The sequence below is a fragment of the Manis pentadactyla genome, chromosome 11, assembly GCF_030020395.1.
Source record: "Manis pentadactyla isolate mManPen7 chromosome 11, mManPen7.hap1, whole genome shotgun sequence".
NCBI classification, from domain to species: Eukaryota; Metazoa; Chordata; class Mammalia; order Pholidota; family Manidae; genus Manis; species Manis pentadactyla.
In genome coordinates this window covers 1,120,115-1,139,492 of record NC_080029.1, presented here as the reverse complement: position 1 = coordinate 1,139,492, position 19,378 = coordinate 1,120,115, and the positions used below count along the sequence as shown (strand labels likewise).

Here is a 19,378-nt window from a genome sequence, read left to right as displayed (position 1 = left end):
TGACAGGGTCACCAGGGTTTCTGCCCAGTGCCGTGCAGCCAGACTGCATTGCTCGAACACTGCATTGCAGCCCTTGTGGCCCTCAGGAAGCAGGATAAGGGGCAGGAGGCTGCGATCCAGAGTTCAGAGAATGACCTCATCTGGTCATTTTTAAAATTAAAAATTTCGGTAGCTTGGCTGAAAAGGAGCAGGGAGAGCGCAGGATGCAAACGGGATGGGCCGCATAGGACCCGAGGAGGGCACAGGGTGGGTGAACGCGCGCGGGGGGTAGGCCGGGGGCTGGTGGGACAGGGCATGGCCGGGGCCTGGGGAGGCCGAGGTTAAGCGGCGCCGTCAAGATGGGCTTCACAGGCCTGGGATGGGGACAGGCAGCTCCCGGGCATCCGAGGTTAGGGCGCTGGAGGGGCTGGCGGCGGCCCATCCGCGCTCCTTGTCTGGGGGCCAGAGGCGGCAGGAGGGGCCGGTCCCGGGTCCAGCGGACAGAACGCCGCGGCCTCCCGGAGCCTTGGGCCTGCTGGGGGCTGGAGCAGCCCGTGGGGCCGGGCAGGGCACACGCCCCAAGGGGCTGACGGGTCGGGGGCGCACTCGCACTAAGCGTTCTTCTAATTGAAAGGGGGTCTCTTCCCGCGACGCGTTACAGCCGAGCAGAAGGCGCGACTCGAAACGCGAATAGCCGGCCAACTCCGCGCCCGCGGTGCGCAGGCGCAGGGCGGGGCCGCGCGCGGACGTCACGGCGGCGGACGCCGGAAGCTAGGCTGGCGCGCGCCGTTGCCGGGCAACGGGCAGGCGCGGGCCGGGGGATCGCCCTGCAGCCGCTGTTACAGCAGGCGGAGTCGGCTCCAGGGCCAAGGCGGGCGCAGGCCGCGGCCGACGCCAGCCCGAGTGCCCCTCCGGAGCCGCACGCCGGGCCCTCGCGGGTGTCTCAGCCGCCCCTCGGACCCGGCCCGGGGCTGCTTACGGCCCGCCCCGAGGGGCCACCCCGAGCCCCGCGACCCCACTCTCGGAGACCTCTGGGCGCCGCGCTCCGAGCCCCCGCCCGGCGCGCCGGACGTCCCAGGCCTCTGCCCACCGCGGTCCAGGCAGGACCCCGCAGCTCGACCCCCTCCCGGGCCGAACCGTCCCCCCGCACCTCCTCGGTCTCCAGCGCACGCCCCTCTGCCGGACTGGTCGCGGGGGCGTGTGTAGGAGGAAGCCGGGCAGCCGCCCTGGTCACTTTCCGCCGGGTGGCCAGGCTGTGTACGTGGCTTGTGTGCGTTCCACAGCAACACTGGACCCGCACAAAGCCGTTCGCACTCTCGAGGAAGGCACCAGCAGCTACGGGGCAGCTGCGAGCGGGCGCTCCGGCCCTGTCCCACCCGGGCAGCTCCCGCACAGCCGTGTGGATGTCTCCTGAGCACCTCCCATCGCGTCTATGCGGGCCCGTGGTACCAACATGCAAGGCCAGCAGGGGCTGGGGGGGCAGCCTGGCCAGATGCCCCGGCTAAGCAGGTCTCTGAGTGACCTCGCAGAGGCAGCAGGCGAGGTCTCCGTCCACGAGATTTCTAAAGACAGACGGGTGCCTGCAAGTGAGGTGCCTGGGAGGCAGAGCGGTGACGGTGTGGCGTGCTGGGGGGCCTGCCCCCACCGTCCTCTGCTGGCTGGGGGGGCCAGGATCCTCGGGCACGGCGAGGGCTTTTCTACCTGCACTGCCAGTGGTCTGGACCCAGGAGAACCCAGCAGTGCCTGGGGGGACTTTGAAAGCTTTCAGGGCTCTTCAGCCAAGTCTGAACAATTCTCTCAGTTCTTTGAACTCCCAGAGAGGCCCACAGAACCGCAGCCACCGAGAACCGCTTCTGCCCACGGGGAGCATGGTGCTCACCAGCCTCACCAAGGTGGACCTTGGTTGACAGGAACCACTGCCGTCACACCTTCTGAGGTATTTCTAAAGCATTCGTCTTCACCACGCGGCACAGGAAGTGCTTAACCGTGGACAGGCCCACAGACCTCAGGCTTTGGTGGGCTGGCTAGGGAGGGGGTCTGGTTTTCTCCTGGCCTCTGGCAGCATGGTCAGCTGCCCTGTCCTGTGCCAGGGAAGGAATAAGCCTGCAGAAGTGGACGGCCCAGAGGGCAACTCAGGGGCTGGGCCACCTTCTGTGCCCTTTCCTCCCAGGTCTGGCCACACGGGCCTCCGCCTTCCAGTCCGCTGGGGCTGTGCTCTCCTGGCCCCGGGTCAGGGAACCCAGGGACAGAGCTTCTTGTTTGGATCACTTCGAAGGACTTACCGGGAGTCCCATTTCATTCTGTGTGTAATGGCCAGACGCTGGAGAAGGCCAGAGCACCCAGGCCCGTTCCCCAGCCCCTCACTCTGCCCTCCCCTGCCTGGCTGCCAGTGTTTACCCTGTGACTGCCTGGTACCCTCCTTTTTCCTGTCTTTCTCTTCCCTTGTTACTCTTCTTTCTCTGCATCTCTCCACAAATGGTTTACCCTAAAATCCTAAGAACACAGGAAGCAGAACAAAAAAGGGAGGAAGGAAAAGGTTTGCTGGGTTTTGTTTCCTAAACCAAGCATTGTTTACCTGGACTTTGGACAAGAGCCACCCTGCTGTGACACTGGGTCTGAAAACAGTGTGATTGATAAGTCACAGAGCAATTTGATCATAACGCAAACTTTGCGAGAAACATTGGGTGAATGCGGAAACCTGCAGCCAGCTGATCTGAGCGTGCGCACTGAGCCCTCATGCCTCAGGCTCTGCCCGTCCTGGCCTGGGTTGGGACCCACCGGGACTGCCCACCCGCCTTCCAGCACTTCACACGTGCTTACAGCCTACAAACTTCAGATCTTTTCCCAAGGAGTGCCATCTTTATTGTACCGGTGGATTTCTCCACCAGTTAGCATGGGGAACCGGTGCCAACACTTTGGGCAGACACCTGCTCTTGCTCCGCGCATCCCTGATGTGGTTAATGTGGTGCGCTCCCCCACCTTCCCACCCACGCTGTGGCTCATGCTGTGGTTTATCCTGGCACTGAGGTTCTAGGAGTGAACCTGTCACATTCTAGTAGCGGTAACTGTGTGAATATGATCATTTACAAACTTCATTTGTGCCAAAAGCATGTATTTAGAAAATGGTGACATGTGTGCGTTCCCCTAACTTTGGTATGTTTTGTTTCTTTTTCCAGCCAACTCTCAGCTATGAGAACATCTTTAGGTTTGCCTTTCAAGAAGTACCAGTCCAGCAGGCAACTGAAGATGTTCCCACCTTAGACTACTTCTTAGAAATGAGCAGTGAAGAAAAGCCTGGTCTTGAATCTGTACATAAATTGTGGTAATGAACTTAAATTGGAACTAATATTTCTTACAGCAATGTCTGCATGTATGTTTTTGGTTGATAAAATGGAACTGTGAGGCATTATATTCTTGCCTTTAAACAGAGAGCGCTGTCTCTCCCGACGTCCCCACAGGACTTTTGGGTGGTAGGGTCCCCACAGAGGGATCGGGTGGCACAGACTGATGGTCTGGCTGCAGGTCCTGCTCTCAGAGCCGTGTTCAGCCTCCTTCCCCACATCCCACTTCCAAGAGGCTCACGTGGAGCACAGGAAACCAGGCAGCACCCCTTGTCTCAGTGTGAGTACTGGGGTCACAGGGGCCTTCTGGGGGGCTTGGCCGAGTGACCCTCCACAACAGAGAAAACACCCCAGTGTCCTGGAGGGACATTTTCAACCCATGGGGTCAGCTGGCCTGTGTGCACCCGGTGTTGCTGCAAGCCTGAGGGCCCCTGGGGCCAGTTCCCCGAGGGAAATCACAAAGGCAGTTTGCACCTGACCATTTTCTGGGACCGAGAGAAAACCAGTTTTGACTCGAGTGGGTAGGTCAGGGCCGACATGCGCTGGCTTCCTGGGGCCCTCTGCGTGCTCTGCTGAGCTGGCCGAGACTTTGTCGGGGTCACTCAGAGACGTGGGCGGTCCTGGAAGTGGGGCCTGGAGGGGGCGCAGTCCGAGAGCGAAGGTCGGTGTCGCCTCTGGCTGAGGCACAAGCCATGGGAACTCCGCCGGCCCGCCGTGTTCTTCGTGCTCCTGCCAGAGAACAGGCCCAGGATCCTTCCGTGCGCCGCCGCCAGCGCGGTTTTGGACACCGGAGCTCAGCCCCTCAGGCAGCAAGACCGGCACAGTGTCTGGCGCTGTGGAGCTCCTGACCCCAGGAGGAGACTGGCGAGGAAATAGCGCCAGGCGCACCCTGCGCAGAGAGGGGCGAGCTCCTGAGGGGACTCTGCCGCCCGCGCCCCCACCGCTTCTGTCCCAAGGGCGTTCTGGTCTGGTCGCTTCACTCGTGCGTCTCTTTTTCAGCTCCGAACCTAGAAAACTCTGGAGAGCTCTTCAGAGCACAGACGGCTCCCATGCCTCCCGATGCCTGCGGGGCGGGTCCCGTTGCCAGGAGAGCCTCTTTCTTGTCCTCGGAGTAGATGCTGCTCAGAAGGTGAGGTGACGTGGGCAGGGCCGGCACACCTGGAGAGCCAGCCGCCTGGGGGCTGGGGTGGGCAGCCTTGTTGCTGGGAACAGTGGCCTGGTCTGCGGGCAGCCCTCCGGCAGTGGCTTCCCCCAGCGTGCCCGCCACTGGGGCGGGAAGGGGCGAGGCAGTGCTCCTGGGCGCTAGGCCCAGCCCTGTGCTGGGCTGCACCCTGGGGGGCTCCTGGGTGAGTCTGCACCCTGGACGCTGACAGGTGGTGCCCATGGGTGAGAGTGTGGGCAGCAGAAGGGGGCAGGTGGAGGCGTGCAGTTAGCCGTGAGGGTCCTGAGGCGGAGCCAGCAGCGGGGAAGGCGTGGCCGGAGGACACCAGCCTGCCTCGACTTACCTGTAGGTGGGCTCGTGAGTCATCAAAGAAATGTGACTTTGTGAGGCCGGCTTTCAGCAATCAAGTTGGCAAAGACCGTTTTCCATTTTTAAGTGTTATAGCAATTTTCAAACATGGAAAACACAAAAGGGGCCAGCAGGCAGGCAGGCCGGCCATCCCGGGGAAGTTGGCTGAGGGGCTGCACCTGGCGGGCCAGGAAGTGAGGGGCTGGGCGGAGCCACAGCCCCCTGAGGGCCGGCCTGGCTCTGTCTTCCTGCAGGGGAAACTCCAGGAGGCTGCCAAAGAGGAGGCCTGGTGGGGGGCAGCCGCAGTCCTAGCAGGGCCAGGGGTCCATCCTGCAGGTGGCAGCCAAGACTGCATTGTGGAGGCCAAGGGGCAGCACAGGCCTTGGAGGGGGAGCCATGAGCTGGATGATGGGGGTGTGGTGACGGGTGTCCACCCCGGACCCTGAGTGGGCGCTGAGCCAGAGCCGCCTTGCCGTGTGCAGGGTGCTGGTGAAGGGAGCTGGGTCAGTGATGGCCCTCCACCCTGCCTCCCGTGCTGACCGTCGCTTGTCTCCTTAGAACCTTTCTAGAGGCCAGGGCCGCACTGGGGAAAGTTTCGACCTCGAAGGGCCCGAAGAGCTCGGTGTGCACAGTGTCCGCCTGCACCACTGTAGAGCCCTGATCCAGACCAAGGTGAGCTGCCCCAGGGACAGGCCGAGGGGAGGCTGTGCCGGCCACCTGGAGCTCATGTTTGAGTCGCTCGCTTAATTTAGCTCTTGTGGACTGGTGAGAAGTGAGCCTTCCCAGCATCTAGGACAAAAGCAAAGCATCACTGCAGTGCAGCCATGCCATGTGCAAAGATGCGTGGGGCAGGGCGCGGGGAGCAGGCAGGACCAGCCATGGCTGAGGGACAGCCGCAGAGTCTCAGCGGCAGAAAGGGCGGGTGGGGAAGGAGCGTCTTGCCCTACGGGGGAGGCTTTCTCTGGAACGGCCCTCTGCCCACCCTCAGACCGGGTGTCAGGAGGAAGAGCACCATGAGCAGGCCCGGCACCTTGCCTCCCCGCTTCAGCCTGGAAGGGCCTTCCACCTCCTGGGGCCTGTGCTGCCTGGGGCCCCGGAGCATGTTGGGGTCCACCCTGTATGCCCCCCACCCCAGGGAGAAGGCGGGAGTGGTACATGGTGGTGTGTCCACCATGGGAACCTGCTTTGGCCGTGGTGTGGACAGTGCTGGGGAGGGGAGGGACCCAGTGGAGAACTGGGGTGCCAGCAGGAGTGGTGTGGCAGCAGTGGGTGACAGGCGCTGTGGTGTAGAGGCTGTCCCAGGGTGCCAGAGCCCTGTGTCCATCTGCTCTTCAGAAGACAGCACAGGGCAGGAGAAACTTCTAGAAGGGCCATCATAAAGCAACAAGCATAGAAGCGTCCACAGCAGCGCCACTCAGGGCAGCCTGCGCAGGGACCGCGCCCACACTAGTCGTCAGGTGGAAACTGTGTTAGTCCCGGTGGATGCTGCCGGGCGAGAGCAGGCAGGGCAGTGGTGTCCTCCACCAAGAGTGCCGGTCACAGCACAAGGGCTGGGTGGTGCCACCTCAGAAATGGGCCCGGCACCGTGCCGGTGGCTGTGGCCGGGGCGGCAGAGCTGCAGGCTGGGCGAGGCTGGGTGGTGGGCCTGCTGGCTTCCGGCCACGGCCGCTTGTACCTGACCGCATCCTCTCTCCCGTCAGCTCTCGGGGGCGCCTGGGGGCCGACCGGGGAGCCTGATCACATACAGCCTCTCTCTGAAGACCCCCATGCGCGGAAGCCGGCAATTTATCGCGATTCCAGGGAAGAAGCTTTTCACCGCACGGAGCCTGAAAATGACCTTGTTTAATAGTGACGTTTGCTAAAGTGGGAGTGCTTTGTACCTCTGAGGAATTTTGCATTTTCTTACTGTCCTGGAAACCAGAACTATTTTGTGGATGGTTCCTGGGATCTTCATGGAAGCCGTCCTGCACCCATCGGCTCCTCGTGGGTCTGATCAGTTTAGCTGGAGGGCGTGTTGTTCAGCAGAGCCAGGCCTCACCACGAACGTGACTGAAGGTGGCACTGCCCGTGTGAGTGCCGCTGGCCCCTGGGGGCGCCTGAGAGGGACCCCAGGCCTGGCTGCCTGCGCTACTCCGCCCTGGACAGCCCAGGAAGCCTCACTCGCTGGTGGGACAGCTGTCGAGGCACCTACGAGGTCCTGAGTGTGTTCCTGTCACACCTCGGCCCTTGCCTGGTGTCCAGGCAGCCACAGGCATGAGGACTGAAAGGCTGCCTTACCCACAGCCCTGAGCCCCCACCCTGGCCTGCACCTATGCCCGGCCCCCCCAGCCAGCGGGCTTCCCCTGGCTTCAGCTAGGAATCCTCCTGATGGCAGAGCCCAGCTGTCGGCTCTGACTTTTGTAAAATTTTATTAAACTAAACAGCCCGGATGAGACTGTGTTCTTGTTAATTCATCTGCTGTGCAGGAACTGGTGCCAGAAACCCTGCGTCCCAGCCTGCCCCTGCCCCTGCCCAGCAGAGGCCTGGGGTCCCCGGCCACTGCTGCCCCGCCAGGGAGGGCCCCAGCTGCGGCTGAGAGAACACGGCCAGGGGCTGGCCCTGGGGGCTGCCATCAGGGCAGGTGTCAGACCCAAACGGGTATGGCAGGGGCGCAGTGACCAGCAGATACCCTGTCACGCAGGGTGTTCGGCCAGCTTGCCTGGGCCACTCCAACAGATCCCACGTGGTTTTGAGGCTCATGTTAAGGGATGAGGGGTTTTGGGTGCCATGTAAGGGCAGGCTGCCTTAATGTCGCCTTTTCAGTGGAAGGAGGTAGAGGTTTGGAAACGGCTTTTCTGCCATGCTGCTTCCATCAAAGGGTAGTGTCCAACCTTTGGTTAAAGGGAGACTTGGCAACTCAAACATGGCTCAGCTTGCCAGCTTGGATGCTGGCATTTTGCTGCTCCCACAGCTGTGTCCCTCACTCTGCTGGCTGTAGCTGCTGCCTCGGACCTCAGAAAGCCTGCCTCTCCCGACCCCCAGCCAGCCCAGTGTCCAGCCCAGTGTCCAGCCAGGTCTCACGAGGCTTTGTCAGGCAGTTGCAGACCAGCAGGTCCCACATAACTCCGCGCCCGCCCCGACCTCTGCTCCTGAGCTGCCCCTCCAGCGAAGGGCACCACTACCCGCCCGGCTCCCAAGCCAGAAGCCACGGCTCCCCGGCTCCTATCCACACGGACGTGAAGTCTGACTCTCAGCTGTGTCCTGACGTCTGGGCATCTGCTTGAGGAAAGGGCTTCTGAGCTGGGTGAGGCTTACACACCTGGTCACCTCCGATTCACATGGACAAATCCCAAGAGACTGTCCTCTCCCCCTGCCCAAAACATGCCCAATTAGCACAAAATTGCATTAAGATAACCAGAGCTCAGCGTACAAAGAAACCCAGGACAATTCTAAGTGGTGGAAGAAGCCCCCTGCCCTCTCCTCCCCAGGGGTGGGGTGGGAGAAGAGACCTAGGTGAGGAATGAGAGACCGCCAGCGGACAGCTGGGCTGGTGGACGTGCCGCAGGGCGGCGCAGGCCTGGACCCAACCTCCAGCTCTTGGTCTTTGCCCAGAGCCCAGTGTAGAATGCCAAGAGCTCCGTGGATGGAGGGAGAGCTGAGAGAGATTCTCCCAAAGTGTGTGAGGCCCCCAGGAAGAAGGTGGGGAGCTGGAGGGCTGAAACCCCTTAGCAGGCACCTGGGGATTCTGCTACCAAGTCTACAGTTTGCACAGGGCAGCTGTGCTCTCCAGGGCATTCCAGGCCTTCAGAGTGGGGGGACTGCCCTCTACAGGCTGAGGAAAGGGCAGAGGAAAGACCCAGAATGGAGACTGAGAAGAGCCCCACAGTGGGCTACACACACAGCACCAGGCGCCAAGTAAGTGCAGGCTAGTGTCCAGAACCTCGCCAGCACTCAGACCTCAGGCCCGGAGCGCCAGTCCCGACACCACCCTGTGGGCACGTGCCATCCTCACTGAAGCTGCAGCCAAGTGCAGACCCAGCTTGATGGCCTCCCGGGAACCTGAAGGCTGAATACAATTTGGTTCTTTTATGCAAAACGTCCAATGTTCAGTAAAATGTACTAGATAATGAAAATTTTGGAAGAAAATGTGACCCACAGTCAGCAGAGCAGAACCAGAGGCAGCCCATATGGTGAAAGCCAGACTGAAATAGCTCATAAGAGCCACCCATAAGTGGTGATGGCCCAGTGAGCTGGAGAATTTCAGTAGAAACATGCAAGTTATAAAAAAAAAAACAAAATGGAAATAAACGCTAGGAATGGAGAACACAGGATCATAAACGAACAGTTTAGATGGGCTTAGCAGCAGAACAGACAGCAGAAGAACAGATCAGTGAACCTGAAGGCAGATCAGCAGAAGATACCGAACAGAACACGGAGGAGACACGGCAGAGTCCAGGGTCCGAGGGATGGCACGGACAGTCCGACCTGGTAGAACTGCAACCCCACAGCAGAAGCAGAGAGCGAATACTGGAGACCAAATGGCTAAGAACTTCCCAAAACTAAAGAAAGAATGCACAGAGCAACAAATCTCTGCGACCGCAAATGGATAAATATGCAGAAAACCATACACAACCTCAGGACTGTGGGGCGGTCACACGAAGCCACACACACACACACACACACGCACGCACGCACGCGCACACACACACACACATACACATGCGTGCACGCACACACACACACACACACGCGTGCACGCACACGCACGCGCACACACACACACACACACACACGCGTGCACGCACAGCGCAAAGCAGCAGGACTCCGCTGACCTCGACAGGACGTTTATTACTGACGGGCCAGAAGATTCTTTCAACTTAAGGACCGGTTACTGGCCAAACTGTGTGAATACGGGGGCTGTTGGCTGAGGAACCTCGGGAATTTCTTCTCTGACATGATGGCTGCTGGCTCTGCCCGTGAGCTCCGCCTCCCCTGCTCCATGTGCCCTGAGCGGCGACGGTGGGTGTAGCAGCTTCCCCGAAGTCCTTCCTGGCCAAGGATAGCTGGCAGCAGCCACGGAAAACCCCTAGCCATGCCCCGCTGTGCTCAGACCCAGCCTCCCTTACCCCCTGCCCAGGCCCGGGGCGGAACACAGTGTACCTTCCTCCTGTGAGGTTCACAGGAGCTGCACCCGGAGCGCGTGGGGCCTGCCCTTCATATCCAAGCCCTCTGTCGGTGGCTGGCCACCCGCCTCTGCTCCTCAGAACCGCAGGTGTCTCCGGGGCAGCGTTCAGTGCCCTTCAGCCGGCCGCCAAGGGCCCTGAGAGGGGTGGGGAGCAAGGCCCAGAAGAGCCGGCGGAGGGGCCGCCCAGCCTCCCTCCCAGCACGCCAGGGCCCATTCTCTGCGTGCTCTCTGCTTCTGCAGGCCGACAGAACACACCACAGCTGCTACGGAGATGGAGTGAATCCATCAGGACACAAAGTACCGCTTTAGGTTTTTTGCTTATAAAATGCCTACACTTAAACTGTTTTCCACCAGAAGGAAATACTCTGACTAGGGAGGAAGTTGCCTGTGCAGGCAGAGCCGGCCCTACATTTTGCCAGCAGCTTCCGGTCCCGGCGAGGCACCCGAGGCCTCAGCCTGCGCCTGCTCCTTGCTTGGGCTCCAGGGCCACTGGCCATGCTCCCCACACTCGTCCTGTGCCCCCATCCTGCTCTGGAGCCTGGGAGAATGCAGACGCACCCTGGCCTGGGTAACACGGACAACCCACTGAAATGACCAGGACAATGATGTGGCAGGTGACAAACGTATCTCCATTGTTTGCTGGGTACTTTAATAAAGTGAGGTATACGTCGCTGATTATGAATGGTCATATGCACAAAAAAACCCTTCTGGCTAAGGCCTGGGGAAAAAACACATTAGAATCAGGGAGCTGGGTGGGGCGAGGCGGGTGAGGACAGTCTTACTCGTAAGCCTGAGGAAAAGATCTAGAAGGGGTGGGTGGTCTCAGTGCTCATGGCAGGTCAGAGGGCGCATGCACTGCACCCCCGAGCTCACCTAAGAGGCACCAACCCCCCTACCCCCCCACCCACTGCCCCCAGTTGAGGGCCCATCGATGAATGTGTCCAGATTTCTTTAATCTTAATCTGAAAATTTTGTCCCAGCACCAGTTCCAGAGAAAGTGTGAGCATCTTCCAAACTAGTGGAACAGACATGCGCCCTTTCCAGACAGCCCAGAACACTGCAGCATCCGTACAGGCGGCCCAGGGATCATGGGTCCAGCAGCAAGGCGAGTGGTGACCTTAAAAATAAAACAGCAGTTACTTTACCAGCAAAATGGGTGTACTCAGGAGTAGCAGAGACCTGCAGTTCAGGACATGCGAGCTACAGTGCCCAGGCAGGTCCAGCTGAGGAGAGGTGGTGCTTCCCTGGAGAGCTGGAGGAGCTGTTTTGAATGAAGTGCCTTGGAGGGATGTGTGAGGTCAGAGTGGTGATGGCGCCTCTGGCTAAGGTGCAGGGGTGGTGGGCTTCTTGAAGGAGATGCTGTGCGCATTTTGCCCTGGTGGGGCCTGTGATTAACAATTCCTTCCTGTTGCCGATTTCTTCTTTGGGGTCCACCACTGAAAATTCCTATAACTGGTGTGGGGTGCTCAGCAGCCCGACGGCCTCCTCTTACTGAGGGGGTCCTTCACTCATGTTCACACAAGGCAGCGGCTGTACCAGGTGGGCACCAGAAGGCAGTACCTTCCAGGGAAAGGACAGTTGTATTGGGAAAACCTCACGAGACCCCGAGTCAGAGCCTCTGGAGGCCCTGCCCCAGACACCTGGGCACCTGAAGATCAACTGTACCACAGATCTGCAGGAGGGCTACACCTGACCTTCACCTCCAGCGCTTACACCTAGTAGGTGTACACAGACCTGCCAAAGCCTACACCAATTCCAGCAGAGACACGCTTGCACCACAGGCCTGGGGCCGAGGTGTCGCTGTGCGGGCCCTGGGCCCTGATGACCTCTCACTCACGCCACAGACCTCAGTGAGGTCATGACCGCGAATGCTGCCACCTGGGCGGGCAGTGAAGCTCGCCGTGAGACAGGCAAGCTCTTATTTAAACCTTAAAAAATGAAACGCACCAACTGCAATCATTAAGGCTGTAAAAGTTTCTAATGTAGCAGCAAAGAATGTTCACAGAAAAAATATACTTTTAAGGACATAGCTGAAAAATTCTAGAGATAAAAGTTTAAAAAATATATTTTAAGATAAAATATTGCCCCAAACATAAAAAACTTAATTTTTAAAAGTTAACATAAAGTTAAACGAGGCTGAGTGCATGTGGCAACTTGAGTCCTCCATGAAGCCGCAGCAGGACACGGAGGGGCGAGGGCGCTGGGCTGGAGCGACCGGCCCCAGGACTGCCCAGCCGCTCAGGAGGGGCCGGGGTGGGGAGCAGACCGACTAGACTCCCCTCCAGACATGTTAGTCACAGGCAAGCCAGAGGCTGGCCCTGAGGCTGCGGGCGGCCAGCGTCCACAGACCGAGAGCTCTGGGCATCCATGGGTCTTACAAGTCCGCCTGCTTCGTGTCCCGTGGGCCGCACAGGCAGAGGCTCAGGTCTCTACCAGGATCTCCACCACGTGGTCCAGGTCGCCCAGGTCCGACCTGAAGCTGGAGCTGGGAGGTGGGGCGGCCGCGGAGGCGAAGGCCTGGAGCCCGTCTCCGCAGTGACCCACCACCCCCGTCAGCACGGCATCCAGGTCGTAGTAGGAGCTATCCGCGTCAGCAAACAGCTCTTCCACGGAGCCAGGGGTCTTGCTCTCCAGCGTCTCGAGTATTTGATCGAGAGATTTCTGAAAGCTTCCTCTGCTTCCGGGAGGGCTGTCCACTTCCTGGGGACCACTCTGTGGGCTCCTTGGGGCCTGGGCAGATGGGACGATGGGAAGTCCAGAAACCAGGTCCGGCGCATGGCTGTCTCCCAGGTCAGGGCTGGGAGGCCGCACCTCCTGCTCCCGAGCCACCGTGCGACAAAGGAGCTCCGTGGAGACCAGGCGGTCAAGGGGCGCCCGTCCGGCAGCCTGGGGCACCACCACCTGCCACGCCCCATCCTGGGTCATCTCTCTCTGAATGTGCCGGACAGTGTTGGCTATGAGGACAGAGCGGCAGAGACTGGGCTCGACCAGCATGTGGCACAGCTGCAGCTTGACCAGGGACATATCCAGGAGCGACTGCCGCTGCAGGCTGTGGCCAGCCAGGCCCCCTTCCATGGCTTCCTCAGGGTCTGCGCACTTTCTCTTCAGCCCTCTTGTAAACATTGTGTCCTGTGGAAACAAGATGCCATTTAGAATGCCTCAGTCCCTAGCAGACACGGGGGACATGGATGGGAGGCGGGGCGGGGCAACTCCGGCTACTGCGTTCCTGCAGGCCCATCTGTGGAGGGGTGCAAACTACACACTTCTAAACAGCAGCACAACCAACTCCATCAGAAAAGGTGATGGGCTAAAAGCAGGAGAAATTGTTTTTAATGAGCTGAAAACTTACACCAAAATTCTAAGGGTTGCTGCTTCTGAGACAAGAGTTTGCGCGAAGCAGGATATCTGCGTACCATGCAACCTGGCAGGACTCAGGGCCATGGGGTGGGACAGGCAGGCACAGTGAAGGGTCCCGGTGCTGATGGTGGCACCCTGGCCGCAGAGCCACCTCGAGTGTCACATGTGAGGCTCCCACCCCTCGAGGCCTTCAGAATGAAGTCCTTGCACAATGGGACAGCCCTACATAAAAGCTGCACAGGCACATGGCCCTGGGACCCCTGGGCCCTGGGCGGCCACCACTCGGGAACCAGCCCCCCGGCCAATGCCCGACCACCACGTTCCCTCCCTCCCTCAAGGAGCAGCAGGCCCTAACTCTCCTGGGCTCAGTGCAGCAAGGGCCTCTGGGCCACATCACCCCCATGCCAACCCCTGCCTCCCACAAAGCACCAGCTGCCGTGGGGAGGCTGCTCTGTGTCTGCTCTTAGAAGCAAAAATACGAGGAACCAGTTCTTTTGAATGGATTCTGAGTGGAGAGATCTTTGAGGAATTAAAATCCAAGCAAGAGGGGCGGGGGCCTGGCTTCCCACCTGTACCTGGCTATGCACTGTGCCGGGCGGCCCGCCACACCCCAGCCTGCTGCGCATCAGGAACACCCTTTCTAGAACAAAGCTATGAGATAGTGTTCTCTCTCAGGTTTACCAAGTGCCTAAACATTTTTATCTCAAGTAATTTATCTGAGTTACTCATAAAGAGGTTAGAATCTTTTAAATATGCAAATTTTTAGATTTCCTTTTTATAAAATCAATCCTGTGGCTCCCAGGACTGCTGCTGGCCTATTACTGTGGCATGCCCAGGGGCTCCCCAAGAACTGGGGTGGGGGTGTATAGGGCCCGGGGGCCAAAGCTGAGGCAGTTCTGCCAGGCCGGAAGAAGTGGCTGCCACCTGCCCTGGGGAACCCTCTGTAGGCTCGGCAGATCTCACTTCCCATGTATTTACTATTTAAAGACATTTTAAATTAAGTGACTTCTTGGGCATTTATCCCAGAGCAATGAAAACCAATGTTTCATGCAAAGACATGTGCAAGAATGTTCACAGCAGCTGTGCCCATAACAGCCCCTCCACGGGGAGTGGTCATCCTGTGGCACGCCCACACCACGTGCCACGCTCAGCACTACACAGAAGGGCCCAGGCACGCGGCTGAGTGAGAAGCTGATGGCAAAGGGCTGCGCTGCGACCTGCCGTCTCTGTAACCTTCCCAACATGGCAGACGGGGCGAGCTCCGGGACATCTCGGCAGGGAGGGACTCGCCCGCTTCTGGACCGCAGGGGGTGGATCCAGGAGGCTGCACGCACTCACACATGCTGCGCGGAGGCCGGCTTCTGGGTGTGGGCGCTGCGTCCATGCACCTTGTGTAGATGCCAACTCTGGGGAGGCAGGGGAAGCCTGTACCAGCTTCCTGTGGATCCGTACTTATCTCACAGCAAAAAGCCTAAGCAACTAAGGAGCCGCAGTGCACTCCCCTCCGAGACTGATTTCCCGACCAGCAGACCAGTCCTCACCCGCACAGCCCCTGAAGCTGCCCACCAGTCTGTCGTGACACCACACACACCAGCTCAGCAACTATTTTAAAATGAACAAAAGGAAGAGTTTACTGCCAAACACATGTAAAATATCTCAGCCACTTCTGGTTATAAGGATTTAGGTTTTCTTGGCTGCAAATTCAACTTTTACATTTTTCCCCCTTAATCACTTGTGTAAAAGTCATTGGCTTAAAATTGCCAAGTATGCTGAAAATACAAGATTACGTCAAACTATGAAGACATCCCGTGTTGGGGGAAAAAGTCAAGTTCCAAGGGTTCCCCTGTGGTCGGGAACTTCACTTTTTGGCCCTTAGTATCTCATCCACCAGGTGTACAATTCCAACTCTGCATGATGAGCCATTTAATTTAGGGCCCAAACCAAACTCATTCAAATGACATGATGCCCTAGTTTAGGGGTGAAGTCGCATGCCTGCTGGCCTGCACCACACAGCTCTATAGAAGGTGGGGGATACCGTGAGGGCTGGCGGGGTGGCCAGAGACCACAGCTCACACGCAGTGCCCAGCACCCCCAGACTCCACCTGTTCCTCTAGGGGTCCTTGGAAAGCCCAGGGTGCATATTCATGGGTGGTCAACCCACTGGGAACCCCTCAGCGCAGACATGGGGGGCAACACTAGGGACAGGTCACTGCCAGGAGAGCAGCCTGACTGCCCTTGTTGACGTGCTGAGGCCGACTGATGGCCAGGTCCCCAGGGCACCAACCCCTCACTGCAGCAGCCTGCCCTGCATCACACCCGTGGGAAGGGCTGCCAGACCTCTACCCCAAAGGCTTCTCTAACAGGGCCCCAAGGCTGGGCTAGGTCACGGACTGAGGGCTTTGGGCTTGAGCCCAACCTAGGATGGACAGGAGGGCCAAATGCACTCCCCAAGCCATCCTGCGGGCTACCCGCTGCCCCAGCCCCCCCCCCCCCCCCCGGTGCCTGAGCCCCTTCCCCTGGGCAGTGCTCCCCTCCCTCTGCCTGGTGGTGGGGGCTGCATCCCTGGCCACAGCAGCTCTGATTATACACCCTTTGCTCTTCCCAGGAGGCTGCCTGTGTCACCAGGAAGAGCCCTGCAAGGTACAAGCCCGTGCTGCCCCCTGCCCCTGCAGCCAGGCCTCCACACTCTCCTCCCGTGGAGCTGAGGCTCATCTCAGGTTTTGCCTGTCTTACTTACCACGGTTTCCACATCACATGCAACGGTGCCGGTTGCTGTACTAATCCCTCCATGTAAACACACCCAGCTGTACTGGCCCCTTACCCAGGGTGTTCACACCACTCACCACCTTCCCACGAACAAACTTTGGTTGTGTTGGAATTTCCAGTACTTGAGTTTCGAGCTTATTCCTCAGAGATTGTACCGGGGCAAGGGGCAGGAGCATTTTTAAGGCACACGGTGAACACCTTCAAGCTGCTCCTGGACAGCTGAGCCAGTGCCCTCCACCGGTTCTCTCCCCCACTGACTTTTCCCCTTCCCCTGGGCAGCGCTCCCCTCTCTCTGCCCCAGACTCTGAGCAGTAGGGCTGGGCAAGCCAGTGACAGACTCGCCTCTGACCTCACTGTCACCTCTGGCCACTGCCAAGCATCCAGCGAGCCTCGGTTTTTCAGACAAATGCACAGGAACACTCCTCGTTTCTGTTACACCATCAGACTTGCTGAAACGCTTCATCAGAGAAAAACAGAAAGATGGAGCAGGCGGAGCCACTTGGGGCTGCTCAGCCTGCCTGATGTTTCTCAGAAGCTAGTATCAGAAAGTTAATTTGGGGTACTTTTGTTGTGCGGAATGAAATACACAAAACTTTGCCTGGAAACATATTTCAATAGGAAGTTGAGGTCAACTTGCTTGTCCTCTTTCCATGATAAAGCCGGCCACTACTTCTAGAAAAAGATCTTAATTGCCTTTTTACTCGATTTCAACTTTAATTATAAAACACAGTGAAACCTGTAATAAAAGAGTAGTTGTATACAGGAAGTTGTCCCGTGCAAGCAACACAAGGTCCTGGGAAGGGGAAACGCAGCCAGAAAGTCCTCTGTGGACCAGAGCGTCTCCCAGCAAACTGGTACCCGAAGACCTTTTTTCCTGGTACTCCTATTATAGGGGCAATAAACTGCTGAAAATGTAGAGTAAGCCTGCCTCTGACTTGTGGAAGGGAGTTTCTGGTACCTTCCCTAGTCGCAGCATGGCCACCTCCCAAGTCTGGCCGGCTGCTAGGCGGGGCAGGCACAAAGACCACAGACACAGTTCACTTACCAGCCAGGGCCTGGAAACCCTCCTCCCCAACATCCAGTCCATCCCTGATGCCGGTCTTGGGTGGACAGGGCAGCCTCGGCTAGCTGCACAGGAAGAGAGCCAGCCTCAGGCCACCCAAGGCTGGCATCACGCACTCCCTGACATTCCTGTAAAGACGAGCTGGTTACTGCACTTGGGGGAGGGAAGCCCTCGCAAAATATCTTCGATGTTCCTTTCCGAAGCCATTAAAACCAAGAAACAAAGGAAAAGACCTCAAACTGAACACTCACAGGCAGGCCGCCTGCGAGAGGCCACCCTGCCCTCCTCGGGTCCAGAGAAGGGTGCCCCCGGCTGGGCCATCCTGGAGGGCATTATATTCCCAGCAGAACCCAGTTTTGCTAGAGGGAAAATTCCAGTTTTCCACCGCTAACACCCCTCGGACCCCTCGTTCTACAAGGAACGCAGATGAGGAAGGAAACCTGAAAACGCGGCCAGGAAACCCCCGCGGTGACGCTAAGAGGGAGGCGGCGTGGGCAGGAGGGCGGGCAGCTGCGGGCACTGGTCGGGGCTGGTCGCCCGCGTGGGTCGGGCACGGGCCCGCCGCGTGCCCGCAGGGAGGTCTTCGGGAGCGCCTCCGCGGGCAGCGCGCACCGCCCCTTCCCAGGCCGGAGGGAGGCCGGCAGCCCAAGAGCTCACCTCGGTGGTTCTCTTAAGAGGAGCCCCAGCGGCAAAGCCGACGAGTTAGTTTTTGTTTAAAATGTTACCGAACGACCAAAGTTGAGGCGGTGGCGGCACGAGAAGGAATGCCCAGTCGGCGGGCGACCCGGCGGGGGCTGGCGGGGGCCCAGTGGCGGGGTCGCGCCCCCTCTCCCGCGACGCTCCCGTCCCGCGCCCCCTCCCGCCGGCGCCCAAGGCTGCCCGCGCTGGCCCACAGCCCCCCGCGTCCCGGCCGCTCACCTCGCCGCCGCCACCGTCCGCGCCGCTCAGAGCCCACGCCCACGGAGGGGCGGGGCTGGGGGAGGGCCGGGAGGGCCGCGCCCACGAAGGGTCGCCTTGGCGCCCGCCGCCCCGCCCTCTGATTGGCCAGGCGCGGAGGCGGGGCCTTGGTTCAAACCGCGGGCGGGGCCTAGCGGGCGAGTTCCCGCGCGGCCGCGTTGGCCGTTGGGGCCCGCGCCCTCGGCCGCCCCGCCCCCGCCGGCTCCCAGGTCCCCGCGCGCGGCCCTAGCGCGCCTGCGCCCGGTGACGGGGGCGGGCCCTTCAGGAGGGGCGGGGTGGTGTCCGCCCTCTGGAAGTCCCGCTCAGGCTGGCGTCCTCCCAGGTTGTCCTGTAAGGAATGAAACCGTAAAAGTTGAAAGGACGTTAAAAAAAATGATCACTTCTTAGTGGGAAAAGTGTCAAAAAGGATACAAAACCCTGGATCCATAAATACAAATAACATCTTGAGTGCAGGCCAGGGCTGCTGTGACAACCACGTGCAAGCCACAGTCCCCTGTGTCACGTGACGGGGGCTGGCCGCACGCAGATGCCTGCAGCACCCGTGGGAAGTGCTGTCAGAAGCAGGGAGGTGGGGGCCCTGGCCTTACAGGCCCCTAGGGTAAGGGGCATCTGCGAAGACTCCAGAGGAGGAAGGAGCGCATTCCAGGCAGGAGCGTGGCTGGGTGCGGTGGGAGGGAGTCTGTCACCCAGGTGTGGGTGAAATTGTAACATTTCCGGAGTATCTCGCCTGGCTTTAGTTCATCTGCATATCCTTAGGGGTGGAGAGAAGTTCATCTCCACGTCAACGGGTAATTACCTGGGCAACCGAGGGCGTGTCTGAGGGGAGGGGCCGGCCTGCTTGCTGGCTGGCTTCTTCCAGAGCTGGGGAGAAGGACGGCCCGGGACTGCAGTTTGTGAGCAATAAACGGGTTTTAAACTTTATTTCTCCCTTTGAAAGATTTCGGTTTCTAGAGGTATTTTGACCCGGGATTTCCTTTCCCCGGACAGGGGCATCTGTGAAGACTCCAGAGGAGAAAAGAATGTGCTTGGGTGCGGTGGGAGGGAGTCTGTCACCCCAGGGAAGTTTGGGGGGACTTGAGTGAGTTGGAGAGCCCTGAAGGGTTGCGCAGTAGAGGGGTGGGTGCTGAACTAGGCTTGAAAGGAACTACTGCTGAGAATAGATTTGCCCGTGGAGACCGTGGAAGTGTTAAACTCAACCCCCAACAGAAGTCGGAAGTCCAAGCAGGTCAGGTTCCCACCGT

At 59.3% G+C, this 19,378-nt stretch overlaps 2 protein-coding genes and 1 long non-coding RNA gene across 5 annotated transcripts; 1 reads left to right on the top strand and 2 right to left on the bottom strand.

The window, feature by feature from the left end:
- Window positions 1-1,268: 1,268 nt before the first annotated feature.
- CLBA1 (clathrin binding box of aftiphilin containing 1) lies at window positions 1,269-7,259 on the top strand. Its single transcript, XM_036882306.2, has 5 exons — window positions 1,269-1,915; window positions 3,156-3,301; window positions 4,320-4,449; window positions 5,389-5,502; window positions 6,531-7,259. Exons 1-5 carry the CDS (start codon window positions 1,412-1,414, stop codon window positions 6,690-6,692), a joined length of 1,056 nt encoding a protein of 351 aa, XP_036738201.2. The 5' UTR covers window positions 1,269-1,411; the 3' UTR covers window positions 6,693-7,259.
- On the bottom strand, window positions 1,437-2,599 carry LOC130679441 (uncharacterized). Its single transcript, XR_008992379.1, has 3 exons — window positions 2,555-2,599; window positions 2,377-2,472; window positions 1,437-1,574 (listed from the first exon to the last, which is right to left on the bottom strand). It is a non-coding gene; the product is annotated as an uncharacterized LOC130679441 (long non-coding RNA).
- A 3,666-nt stretch (window positions 7,260-10,925) lies between the features above and the next one.
- Window positions 10,926-18,245, bottom strand: CDCA4 (cell division cycle associated 4). 3 transcript variants are annotated; one of them, XM_036882334.2, is made up of 2 exons: window positions 18,099-18,245; window positions 10,926-13,123 (listed from the first exon to the last, which is right to left on the bottom strand). In XM_036882334.2, exon 2 carries the CDS (start codon window positions 13,115-13,117, stop codon window positions 12,416-12,418), a length of 702 nt encoding a protein of 233 aa, XP_036738229.2. In that variant the 5' UTR covers window positions 13,118-13,123; window positions 18,099-18,245; the 3' UTR covers window positions 10,926-12,415. The 3 variants fall into 3 exon arrangements, with proteins under 3 accessions (XP_036738229.2, XP_036738230.2, XP_057344047.1); XM_036882335.2 differs by lacking the exon at window positions 18,099-18,245 and adding an exon at window positions 17,838-18,092; XM_057488064.1 differs by lacking the exon at window positions 18,099-18,245 and adding an exon at window positions 14,690-14,864.
- Window positions 18,246-19,378: the final 1,133 nt, after the last annotated feature.

Bases quoted from the DNA above. Each gene is read 5' to 3' on its own strand.
- CLBA1 (XM_036882306.2), top strand. From the start codon at position 1,412: ATGCGGGCCCGTGGTACCAACATGCAAGGCCAGCAGGGGCTGGGGGGG. The intron at 3,302-4,319 runs GTAATGAACTTA...TCTCTTTTTCAG, and splicing joins GAATCTGTACATAAATTGTG to CTCCGAACCTAGAAAACTCT. The intron at 5,503-6,530 runs GTGAGCTGCCCC...CTCTCCCGTCAG, and splicing joins GAGCCCTGATCCAGACCAAG to CTCTCGGGGGCGCCTGGGGG.
- CDCA4 (XM_036882334.2), bottom strand. From the start codon at position 13,117: ATGTTTACAAGAGGGCTGAAGAGAAAGTGCGCAGACCCTGAGGAAGCC.